Below are 13,526 nucleotides of genomic sequence, written 5' to 3' on the forward strand. Positions count from 1 at the left end.
TGTATTCACTATAAGTCAAAAACCCTGCAATCAAAGTTGATCAGTGGTTCATTGTCTCAAAATCCAGGAGAAATGTGTCCAGAGTTCAAGGAGAGCATTCCTCTGGGTTTGGGATGTTTCAGAGCACAGATTGAAAATAAAGGCAGATGTTGGAGTTCAGCTCTCTGACACAGTGCTCACAGCAGAGCTCCACATAGGTCAAGCAAGTCTCTGCAGGGGTCTAGAACCCACAAGGAAGAATTGGAAGAAGCTGTCAGCAGAGCCAGATGTTTGGCAACCTGGGGTGGGGCTGGGGGAGGGGCAGCATTTTGCTTAGCTTGTGTCAGTGGTTAGAAATTTGCAACCTGATTCAACAGGGTGGGAGGAACTAAAGTTGACAGGCAAAATCCCCACAGGGTGGAGAAGTGAGCAGTTCTTTGGCTAGCTGGGGACAAAGAAAGATCCAGCATCCTCTGAGAAGGTACTGAAGACTACTGTCTGGATCTGAGCAGGTAAGCAGAGAAGAGGTCTGGCTCTGAAGATAAACAGACATTCGCTTCTCCTGTACTTTTCCAAATGGAACTTCTCTCTACTAATAGGGTACAGTCCTTTGGGGATTTCTTTTTCTGTTTTTTTCTTACTGTATAAATGATCTTCATAAACAAACCCGGCATGACCTCCCTTAAAGCCTGTGCCTCGAAACCCAGGCTAGAGAGAACGAACGGATGAGGTTGCAGTCCCAGCAGGTTAGCCAGCCCTCACTGCGGGTTTAAACGGTCAGGAGAACAAGCCCAGGTAAAGAAAAGCCGTGTTTAAAGGAGCTTTCTGATTTCTGGTTTTGTATGTTTGTGTGTCACATTAACATTTAGAGAAGTGAAAGTGGATTTTCTTGAGGGGGACTTTCTTCCCCTTTTATTTTCTAGAGCATTTGGCCTAAGAATAGATTTTTTTTCCTGTATTTGCTAGACAGTTTTTTTTTCTTCCCAGCGTTAGGAATGTGGGAACAAACTCCAGGATCTATTGCTCAGCTAGGCTGGTTGTACTGTGATGTCACATAATTCTCAGCGAGAGTCCTACAGAAGCAGGCTTTGTTGCAGGTGTATATCAACTTTTTACTTCCCCCAGTGAAGTATGAATGTATCTTTACTAGCTTCTAAACTTTGACCTTGGTATCCAATTTCCTCACTTCAGGGTGGGAATGACCCTTTGCTGTGCAAAGATTAGCTACTGAGGACTGGGTTACTGATTGACCTGGTTGACCTTAGACCGGCAGGGTCAGGAGGAGATCTTTAATTTGTTATTCTTTCATTACAACTGATCAGATTTTGGTAAGTGCAATCTTTTACCTGGGAAAATGCAGCTAATAAATAAAACCACGAAGACGGAATTTTCAAAATTTCAAGCCTCAGTATAATTCGAGGACAAAAATCAATTTCCATCAACAAACACTAATCTTTAAAACTATTATGGGCATGCCTCGTGAGTGTGACTTGATGCTGTAGTCTTCTTTAAAAAGTTAAATTGAGCTTTATTTTATATAACAATGGCCGAAGAGTGTTCAGGTGACCTGCACGCCAGCACATGACATGTTCGTTTACCCTTGTAAAATTATACCATGCTAAATACATGAGATATGACATTTGACAGTTATTATAAACTAGGAGTTAATGTCTTTATTTTCAAACGGATCATGTCAATTTACTTGCAAATGATAAGCCTAAACAAGGCGTAAAATGATGTTTTGAAGTATTAATTGTCTTAGCTGGTGGTATGAATGCAGAATTAGGTAGCAATTAGTGCGAGCTAATCAGTTCTCTCTCTTGAGGCAAAGGCCTTGAATGAGCATTGCAGCCTGCGGGACCCTGTGAACAGAGGGGTGCCCCAGAAGGAAACACCATTTCAGGGAAGACATCCCTGTGTCTACTACTATCTCCAATAGAACAAGCCCAGGAGTGTAAAGAGCTACACTTTTGACTCAAGGGATTAGATTTTCCTATAAAGGCATAAAGGCCTGTGCCTGCAACCCCAGGATTAGGAAGCAGGAGATACATGGACTCCAGATAAGCCAAAGCTGCATCATGATGCTCTGTTCCCAAGTACTTTTTAAAAAGGAAATAAATTCCCCTGCAGACCAAGCTGCTGTATAGAATTTATGTGGAACTGAAAAGAGAAAACAGAGAAAAGGAGAATAATTGAAAGCCATTGATTTTCATACTCAGAAAACAGACTAAAAGGAAATGAGAGGCTCCTGCGAGCAGGGGATTTTCTTCCTCTGAAAATGGGGTTTTCTTCCTCTGAGGAGGGGTTTTTCTCTGTGTGTCTGACTGCGTGCCTTCTCAAGAGAGGCCCCGTCTGTCCTGCACTCTCAGATACACTTGGCTATAAGCATTGCCTCAGCCTCTGAGCCCACTTTTAAATCTGTTGCAAACATACTAACACATTTCTTGTTTGTTTGCTTTGGGATAGGGTCTTGCTATAACATCAAGGCTCATGATCCTTCAGTGTCTTCCCCAGTAAGATTACTGAGATACTAGAAATGCACCACCACACCCAACATGATGTGCATTGTTGCCATGAAGTCAGAAGCATTATTTTACCTTTTCAGAGTTATATGCCTGAGTCATAGTAGATGCTCAATAAACATTTGTAGAATCAGCAGTTGAATAGCTAGCTACCTTTTTCACATTTAGAAGGTGTCTACAGTTGTTCACATTACCCATGGCTTTCTCATATCGCTTTGTCGTATGCTAAAATAGTTGTAAGTAACCAGGAAGACCATTTTTAGATGGCTGTTGCTGCTGTTTAAGGCAGCCATATTATGTAGTACAAGCCGGCCTGGAAGGCACTGTATGACTCAGGATGATGTTGAAAGGAAGGAAACACTCTTGCCTCAGTCTCCCAAGTGCTGAGATTATAGGCAGAAGCAAACACTCCTAATTTTATATGTGGGTATTGCTCTTCCAGTCTTTCACAGATTGAAGGAATGTAGCAAAGTTAAAAAAATAAATGGCCACAGAAGACTGCGCAATGTTAACAAATACTCTCTGTGAGGATAAGGGAAGGCTGCTTGGAACATGACAGTGAAGTAACCTAGGAATTGAAATAATCCCACTCAGAATGTACTTGTCCCCAAAGATATATAGTAAAGCTCTCCAACTAACATCCGGAAGAACACGAGGCAGACTCTGAGTTTCACTACAGTGGTTTCTCTAATTGTGTGTCCTATGATCAGACAGAGAAGCACATCCTCCTAGGAGCCGCTGATTCTGCCTCTTACACAGCTCACTGAGCTGTTTGGCTACTTCTGTTCAGCTGTCATCTCCATCTAGAGAAAAACTTACACAAACAATGCTGCTTATAACAATGGTGTGACTATCGTGTGAAATTAAACACGATGCAGCGCCAATAGAATAGACTTTAACCAAGCTGGGAAGAATTCACTGAAACAGGTCTGTGGTAGGAACATGCCTCACAGCAAAGCCAAAGCACTTCCCGGGACGTTTAGGGACAGCCCTGAACAGGCTCCAGGAGCTTCTCACAGAGCTCACTGTCCACAGCAACGTTCTGTGATTCTCAACACAGGGCCAGACTGTATTTTTTAGGAATCTTCACTGTTCCGTCCCAACAGCTCACTGCCATTTGCAGCTGGAATCAATTTCCATGATTTAATAATCAATACTTCTGTTTTACTGTAAAACTCAAAATGACTCTCTTGTGACCATATGCTCTTGAGTCCCGATATTTTATAGCTTCTTTCTGATTCTTTGAAATTCATGATCTTGTTTCTACCTGAATGAGTCAATGTCTATCACGGTTCAAATTCCTGGAAGAATTTGGTGTTATGCTCAGCTAAGTAGTATGCCACTGCCTCAACAGAGCTGCAACAAATCACTCACAGACAGCAATGCATGGTAAAATGTTCAGTCAAGATCTAACCAAATGTGACAAGGCAACTGGTGAAGCCAGTGGAAAGACACAGTCATCTCTGCTTCTCACATCATCAGGTACCCCAACATTAAGCAATTTAAAATCAAGTTGCAGGCACAGCAAGCATGCTCTATCTTTTCCAGCCACACGTATCCCTAAATAAACATAGTACCAGACAGGATGTATCCATTATTAGAAGATGTATGCTTGTAAAGGTTACTGGTGCTTAAAGGAAGAAAGACTGCTTTTAGCAGAGATAACATGACAGACCAGAACAAGAATGTAGCATTTGATTTGGGACAGTGAGGAGTTCCTGAGGTCTGAATGTATTGGGATAAAAACACCATGTTTTACAGAAAGAATACAGAGTGAGAAAATTCACAGAGATAGACAGTCTTGTGAGAAAGACACACGGTAGCAGTATGATCAGATACGGAGGGCATTATCATCTCAGCTGTCCTTTAACACTCTGTTCTGACTAGGGTTGAATAGAAGAGGAAGGGGAGAAGATTAAGAGGAACTTTGAAGCCTCTTCCATGACAGTTTTGAACAGCACCCATGCTAGATTCAGCTTAATGTGTTGTGAAAATAAACATCACAGATACTCCGCATTGCAGACTCAGATGACTGCAGCATCAGCATCCCATAGATGTCCAGTATTTATGATACTGGATATTTTCTATGTAGGACTCTGAATTCTCACACTAAGGAAAAACTGTTGCAACCCTGTCTATGTTTTCATTATCAAATGTTCAAGGACTCACCTTTTTCACTTTTTAAAAAATCTCTTAACATTAAATTTTTTTCTTTATTCTTACAATTAGTAGCATTGTGTGTGTGTGTGTGTGTGTGTGTGTGTGTGTGTGTGTGTGTGTGTGTGTGTGATTTATTTTTATTTACATCATTGAAGGAATGTACATTCCATGGTATGTCTGGAGGTCAGAGAAAAACGTTTCTGAGTTGGTTCTCTCCTTTCAAATTGTTGAGGCATGGGCTTTCTTGTTCTTCATGTCATACTCATACTCTACTCTGGCTTTCCTAGGGAATTCTGGGTAGTTCTCCTGTTTGACCCTCCCATCTTACTGCAGGTCTGCTGAGACTACAGATGTGTGTCTACTTTTCATTTGAGTTCCGAAAATCAAACTCAGGTTGGAAGACTTATGCAGCAAATACTTCCACTTTCTTAGCCATCTCTCTAACTCCCTGTCAAATTCTTATAATTATTCACAGTACATAGAGATTTTCATGTGATGCAAATGTATATAATACCATTGCTTCACTCAAAATTGTCCAGTGTTAGGCCATATAAGCTCAAGGTCTTTTCAACAACTATCTCAAAGTCCCTCAGTCACAGAAGTCCTCCATGACTAACATCTGCCCCTGTCAACCTCCCTCTATTTCTTTTTTTTTAATTAGGTATTTTCCTCATTTACATTTCCAATGCTATCCCAAAAGTCCCCCATACCCACCCCCCCAATCCCCTACTCACCCACTCCCCCTTTTTGGCCCTGGCGTTACCCTGTAAGGGGCATAAAAAGTTTGCAAGTGCAAAGGGCCTCTCTTTCCAGTGATGGCTGACTAGGCCATCTTTTGATACATATGCAGCTAGAGACAAGAGCTCCGGGGTACTGGTTAGTTCATAATGTTGTTCCACCTATAGGGTTGCAGTTCCCTTTAGCTCCCTGGGTACTTTCTCTAGCTCCTCCATTCCTCCCTCTATTTCTTCACTCAACACAACAGGGTATTAGTTGACCAGGCCAAGGTCTTCTCCTGTGCTGGATCATTCAATCACTATCATCTGCCTTCAAATTTCAGATATTCATCAAGCCCCCACATGGCCCCAGTGAGGTTGATCACCAAAATGACAACTGTACCCCATTATCCTGTCCTCTTGTCTCTAAATAATCTACAATATTTACTATAGTATTTACTCTCCAGTTGTCCCATAAATCGAAAGCTGTCTAAGAATTGACTTACAGCTTAATCCCTGCACTTCCTCCAGTGTCAGAGCCACATGAAGGGAGCATGAAAGGTGTATGTCTTAAAAGCTTAAGCAGAGGAACAAGTAGTTGAAGATGACAGAACTGCCATGTGTAAGTCAAGTAAAGTCTAAAGAGGGGTGGTTATCATTAACCTCTCTCTAACTCAATTCCCAAAACAGAAAATGTAGGGGAAATCTAAATGAGTAAAACAACCAATGAATGGGATTAAAAAGTTATTAAACCTCCATTGTCAGGCCAGTGTGATAGGTCAACTGCAAAAGCTGCTTGCTGCCCAACCTGATGACCTGAATTCAATACTCAGACCCATTGATTCTAAGTAGCTTTCTTCTGGAGACCACAAATGCTCGGTGGCTCCATATACATTATATACATACTACACTAATTAATGAGGGGCTGTAGAGATGGCTCAATGGTCTGCTCCTCCAGAGAGCCTAAGTTCAATTCCCAGCAACCACATGTTGACTCACTAAATAATGGGGTAAAATTTAAAATATCAATAAGTAATAATTCTCCAAATGCCCGTCAGAAAGGCTATGCACACTTCCCCAAACTGTAGAGTTCTAGACGGTTATGAAACAGTAGAACGTGGTTTCAGGGAACACCACAGGGTCATACTTCCTCTGGTAAGAAGGATCAGGTGGCTGAATTGCTTAGTTATCATATGGAGGGAAAGATGACATTCAGAGAGAACTTACCATCACATCAATATCAATACACTAAGGTTTAAAATTTAAGTTATCTACAGTTTTCAAAGGTTACATGGAGAATTAGTTGTTTGTACTTTAAAAAGGTATCCTCATTGCCACAACTTAGTAAAATAACTAAATAGAATCAGAAGAAAATAAATTTGTGTCTGTTTTCTCAGATAAGGATGGAATGAAGGCTAGAGAGACGGCTTGGAGACTAAGTACTTGTTTACTTTCATAGGACTTGGCTTTGGCACCTAGCACCTATATGACTAAAACTGTCTATAACTTAAGTTCCAAGGATACACTCTTCTGGCATCTGTGGATACTACACACACCTGATATACATACATGTAGGCAGACAATCATATACATACAATAAAAATAAAAATAAATCCTAACATTAAAAAATACTGGACTGCAGAGGGTGAGGAAGATGGCTCAATCAGGAAACCATTTGCTATAAAAGAACCTGACTTCAGAACTCCAGCATCCAGAGAAAGATATAGGTGCAGCAACATGCGTTTGTGACCCCAGTAGGAGAGCAGACAGAGATTAAAAGCCATGGAGCTCCTTGGCAAGAACCCTAGGCTATCGTTGAGCTCCAGGTTCAGTGAGAGCATCTGTGTCAGAATATAAGGCTGAGTATGAGGACAAGATCAACATGGATCTTGAGCCTCTGAATGCACAGGTGCAGGCTTGCAACCCACAAACACATAGAAACACATGCATGCATGCATACAAACATACTTACAAGTATACATACATACATACATACACCATACACATCAAAAAGCAAACAAGCAAACAAACAAAAAAAGCAACAATATTAACAAGAAAAACACTTCAGCCTTAGTACTTTTTGTTTATTTAGCCAAGGCATCACTATGTATCCCTGCCTGACCTGTAATTCTCTACATAATCCAGATTGACCTCAAACTCACAGAGGCTTGCCTCCATCACTCTATTGTGACAGTTTACTGAGCATAGGATTTTCAAACATATCTAAGTTACTACTACTATTTTCTTCATTTTATGTACAATAAAATGTCATGATAAGGTTTAAAGTAAACCTGGGTCACAGGACTGGAGTTTAGGATTTCAGGCTGGGCAGTAAGGACTCTTTGCCCTGTCGCCAGGAATTTCTGTTTGTTGGGGACGGGGGGGGGGAGGCTGGGTTTCAGTATGTAGCCCATGCTGGTGTGACTCTCACTACAAAGCCCAGGCTTATGCCTGTCTTTCAGTAATTTTCCCATCTGAGCCTTCCAGTTCCTGAATTACAGGTGTGCACCACCTCTCCTAGCTGTAATTCTACTGTTTCTGGAGTTGCGAAAAAATGGGAATCTTAGTTTAAAATAATGGTGGACTCTGTAGAAGGCTGATATTCTGCAGAAAAAAAAATGATGATGGCTACATTATTTCAACGTTTTACTTCCTTCTTAGATAACAGTTTATGATGGAGCCTTCGCCTCTTGAGCTTCCAGTTGATGCAGTGCGGCGCATCGCGGCTGAACTCAATTGTGACCCAACAGATGAGAGGGTTGCTCTCCGCTTGGATGAGGAAGATAAACTGAGTCATTTTAGGAACTGTTTTTATATTCCCAAAATGCGGGACCTGCCTTCAAGTAAGAATACTGGGAAAGGTTTTATAAATCAATTTAGTAATTTCTGCTAAAGCACGTGACTGTCAAAATTCTTTGATAACCACTGTTCCATTGCATAATAGAGCTGCTACAATTGTTTTTGAGCACACAGCAGGCCCTCGGTGCTACCCTACCAACCCATCCACCTACCCGAGCCTCGTGTTCTTTACGTTTCTTATCCTTCTCTGAATATAATGCTCTCAGGGTGTTTACGCTGTCATCCACTTCTCTGAACAATAAGGCAGCTGATTGAAAAGTATACGCGGAGGCGTTTACTTGTTCTCGGCACTTAAAGCACAAAGCAATCGTTTTCAAAGCGATATTAGAACATCTCTTATTTTGTGGCATCTCATTGATGATAGCCTGCTGCTTGTCTGGGAGCTAATGTGACTGCAACGGGGAGTATTAGGAGAGATATCATGGAAATAGATATCTTTACATGCTATAAGGAAATGTATCAGTGTTAAGAGGTACAGGAAACCCACACTGCATGTCTAATATGACAACGTGACCTGAACCCTTCTGTTTGGGGAAAACTCCTATTTTTAATCATAGCACAGGAACAAAGAAAAACTGTGAAGCGTCCTATGTTGGGCTCTGTTGCTTCCCATCAGTGAAAAGACAAGATTAGCTGGAATGAATTACAGAGTAGTTTCACAGGATTTATACAGTCCAACTTCCTTGACTTTTTCCTTCAATTTCAAATACTCAGAATCTGATAGCTCCACTCACACTATTTCAGGGTAGGATGGGGTCACATAGCCTCACTTGGCTTACACTGGATGAAGCCCCCTGGGAAATGTGACACCTGGGGGATGCATTCCTGTGTGACTGCTGAATCTAGCACCAGACATAATTCTAGAAAGAAGAAAGAGGAGTGTAAACCAGGTGTCATAAGATGGATACACTTCCCTCAGAATGTACACTTAAAAATAGATGAGATGTTAAATTGCAGTGTGTAGATTTTAGCATATTGCTTTCCCCTGCGTTACAGGTAGAAATTTCTGGGATTGGAAATGTTTTTGCTCAATGATTAAGAACACATACTGCCCTTCCAGAAGATCAGAGTTCAATCCCAAGCATACATATCAGATTATTCACAACTGTCTATAATTCCAGTTCCAGGGGAATTCAAGACCTCTGGCCTATATGGACACCTGTATTCATACATACACTTTTTACATTTTTAAAATAGTTTAATTTTCAAAATAAATGCTCCTTTTAAAAATCAGCATTATATATATAGATAGATAGATAGATATAGATATATAGATATAGATATTTCTTTTATATTTCTCTTTGAGTTTCAGTCCAGCAGACTTATTTGGTTAACTCATTGCTAATTCTTAAAGGAAATAAAAAGAGGGACAATAAATTGATTCAATAAATTTGTTAAAATAAATGGAGTTTTAGAAGGTAAACAATTCTAGCTTATCAAGACAAAGCATGGTTTCCTCCACGGCAGACTGAGGGTGAATGGGGACTTTACTAGAAATTCTGTTTCTCAGGTCTGGTCCCAGAATTATTTAATCACAGCCTTAGGTGAGACCAGTGTCGCCTATCTTAGATGAAGCAGGGTGGTATCCTTCATGCGGATCAATTCCAACTCCATTCTTGAATTCTCATTCTGTGTGTGGTTTTCTCTAAGAATTCACCCATGAGACCATCATTTCTTCGTCATTTTCTGTATCTCACTCACTTTTCTCAGAATAACCGAGTGAAATTTGGAGTGATTCTTAGTGTGCTTGAAAGCAATCTAATATAGGAGACCTATAATAAGGAGAATCATGAGGAGCATAAGATGTTCTGCTCTGATAATATCACAGTGGTAGATGCTCTTTGTAGATGCAGCTAGGCAAAACCGAAGAACAGCTCAGATTTGTCCCGTACAAACAAAATGGCACCAAACACAGGAGCAAGTGATTGGTGCCATCTCTTTGGTGTTACATTCACAGAATATAGATGCATCAAAAAAAAATCAGTATTCCAAGGACATAGGGCAATGACATAACAAGCAACTCTGAATGACAAACACAAGATACAAAGAGCTTGAAATGCTAAACAACAAAACTCAAATCAGCAAGGCTTAGAAAAATGAAAGCAAGGGGATGCTCAATGGTAGAATTTTACCTTTTTGTTTTGTCTATAAGATCTTACCCTGTAGGCCTGTCAAGCTACAAACTAGAGGTTGTCTTGAAGCCTCCCAAGTGCTGGGATGTCAGGAGTATGCCACCATTCCCAATTTTGACAGTATGTACCTTAGAATCTTAAGAACACACTGCACTTACTGACCTAATTATATATGGTTTGGGTGTTCAACTTTCGCAGTCCTTTGTATCCCTAGACATTAGTACCCCATCCAAGGTGTTGGCACCAAAGCTTATTCCCATCTTGTCTCCATTCCTAGCCTGTGTTCTTGCCTTGAAGTATTTTCCCTAGGCTTTCCCCAAAAAATTTCAAAGTTCTGGGTCTACTCTGATGCATTTTGATCTGCGGGTTGCAGATCAGGCTTCAGCTTTAAAGACTACAAATGTGAAAACGCATATAGAAATCCTACTTGTCCAGCCCTATTTAGTAAAGTTAGTCTTTCCTTAATTATATTTTAGGTTTTTTATTGAGTATTTCATATATGAGTTCACTGTTTTATATCATTTTCACCCCTCTCCCCCTTCTGAATCTTCCTGTACCTCTGGATCTCCTCTCAAATCATGACTTATATATGTTTTATGAATACACACACACACACTTGATATATATCAAATGCATATGACACCCCCTGTCAAAAATTCAGTATTAGTTTTTTTTGGGGGGTCCCTTCTCTTTTGGTGTGCATGTCTGTTTGTGTTCCTGTACCTTATTGGCTTTGTTATTATGTTGCTCTGTAATATAATTTGGCATTGGGTTTTGTAGTTCTGCCACCATTGCTCTTTATAAGAGTTGGTCTTGCAATTTGGAGGGTTTTTTTGTGCTCCAAATGTTATTCATGACGTATTCCAAATCTGAAAAGAATGACAACACTTGCATTTACTAAGCAGATTGCTGTTAGGCATGTTTATTATTAGATAGATAGATAGATAGATAGATAGATAGATAGATAGATAGATAGATAGTGCAAATGACTATGAATATGTAATATATGGCATATGAAATATCTATTCTTGGCTAATGAACTGAACAGACATTTCTTGAAAGAAGAAATACAAATGATCAGATAATTGAAATGTGTTCAACATCCTTGGCCTTTATGAAACTGAAAATAAAAAAATTTCTTGAGATTCTATATTAGCCCAGAAAGAATGGCTAATATCAAAGTAAACACAAAACCAGAAGAAAGAGAGAAAGAAAGGGAGGGAGGGAGAGAGAGAGAGAGAGAGAGAGAGAGAGAGAGAGAGAGAGAGAAAATAAAAGTCAAATAACAACAAATATTGGCAAGGATACAGGGGAAAAGAAACTCTCGTTCGCCAAAGGTAAGAATGTAAGCAGATGCAGGACTGTGAAGTGAGGAAGGAGGGTGTTCAAAATCAAAGTCAGAACTACCATGCTACTCTGCTCTGCCACTCTTTCTTATATATCTGAAGGACTCTAAGTCACTCTGTCACAGAGATGCTTGCATCTTTATGTGTTTTTCTACTGTGCCATTCACGATGTCCAGGAACCTGGGCCAGCATTTCACATCTACCAACAAAGGAATCAATAGGAAACTGTGCTCCACGTAATGTGATAATACGTAACTGTAAGAACTACGAAAAAGTCAAGTTTCCAGGAAATAACCTTTGTGTTAAGCAAAATAATTAAATGTATGAGCACAAATACCACATGCTTTCTCCTCTTTGTGGATTCAGAACTGTGTGTGTGGTTTCTCAAAGCTAAAAAAGAGAGAAGGAGGTCTTAAGGGAGGGGAAACAGGCCAATGGAATACAAAAAAGCAGCAGAAGAACTATGTAAAAGTATCTTTTATTCACCTGATATGATTATCATCTCCAAGGCCTACTCAATGGTCTGTAATCCAGGCCTAGTCCTGAAAACGTCTAGCTTCTGAACCTACAATGTTTTCAGCCTCTGAGACTGACTGCTGAATAAGCTCACCCTTTCCAGCTCTTTCTGAACTCTGGCTGCTTGGTCAACTCAGCTGTGCTGGCTCAAAACTCCTCTTTATGTTGACTGATTCAAACTGCCTTCTTTTAGTGTCTGACTGCATTGCTCTGCTTGGCCTCACTCTAACTTTGGTAATATGCTCTAATCTTCACACTCCTTCTCATTCTCTGGCTTGTTCTCTCTTCAACCTGTCTCTGTACAAATGGGCTGGTAAAACTGCCCTCTCTCTCTCAACACTGCTCTCTTTTACTTAGCCTCTCTTTTCTCCCTGTTGTATTGAGTGTTGGACAGATCCTATTCTGTCATATGTTCCTCTAATTTGTCACTTTGTCTGCCTCTCAATTACACATTACTTTCAAACATGGGTGCTTCCTTCTACAAACTAACTTTACCTTCATTGATTGGTATTAAATGTATATATTGAGGATGTGTCTGTACTCCGGCCAGAGAGATTAAGGTGTGTGTATATTTCATCCAGAGTAGCTGTGTTTCTGGATTATAATCCCTCTATAGGACAGTGTGTGGGAAGGAAGACAAGTAGTCAGAGGGAAGCAGTAGGTAAGGAGGAGAGAAAAGGAGAAACTTGTGTGAACAAAAAACACTGGCATCTAGGTGGGAAAATGCCCACACCTCAGCATGAAATCTATTACTTTGTAAGCCAACATAAAAAATTAATTGCAACCTGATGTGGTGACACATGCCTTTAATCCCAGCACTCGGGAGTCAGAGGCAGGCGGATTTCTGAGTTTGAGGCCAGCCTGGTCTACAAAGTGAGTTCCAGGACAGCCAGGACTATACAGAGACACCCTGTTTCAAAAAACAAAAACAAACAAACAAACAAACAAAAAACCCAAAATTAATTGTAAAAATTCTTCAAGGAAATATTACAATGACAACCTATGAATTTCTATTTTTGTATTAGATGTAAGTTTTTTTTATAGGTTTCCAGTTGAATTTTTCAAAGTAAATAGGCTTTATAAGCATTTTCTGAGATATTATTATGGACATAATAAAAATATTTATACTGAGCTGGTGATGTCCTTAATGATTGACATTGGTCTGCACCTGATAATCAAAAACAGAAGGAAGAAGGAGGGAGGGAGAGGGAAGAGAGAGGGAGAGAGAGAGGGAGAGAGAGGGAGAGAGAGAGAGGGAGAGAGAGAAGGAAGAGGAGGAGGAGCTAGTATATAGTG

At 40.2% G+C, this 13,526-nt stretch overlaps 1 protein-coding gene across 6 annotated transcripts in view; it reads left to right on the top strand.

Moving 5' to 3' along the window:
- Nucleotides 1-339: 339 nt before the first annotated feature.
- Nucleotides 340-13,526, top strand: part of Kynu (kynureninase) — a 127,791-nt gene continuing 114,604 nt past the window's right edge. For 3 of the 6 annotated variants that reach the window (XM_006498325.3, XM_011239179.3, XM_011239178.1), the window contains exons 1-2: nt 340-491; nt 8,039-8,220. In XM_006498325.3, the coding sequence (XP_006498388.1) occupies nt 8,049-8,220 (172 nt within the window). In that variant the 5' untranslated portion in view covers nt 340-491; nt 8,039-8,048. The remainder of the gene's footprint in view (nt 492-8,038; nt 8,221-13,526) is intronic. The other 3 variants (NM_027552.2, NM_001289593.1, NM_001289594.1) reach the window with 1 other exon arrangement.

Source organism: Mus musculus, chromosome 2, assembly GCF_000001635.26.
Source record: "Mus musculus strain C57BL/6J chromosome 2, GRCm38.p6 C57BL/6J".
Classification (NCBI taxonomy): domain Eukaryota; kingdom Metazoa; phylum Chordata; class Mammalia; order Rodentia; family Muridae; genus Mus; species Mus musculus.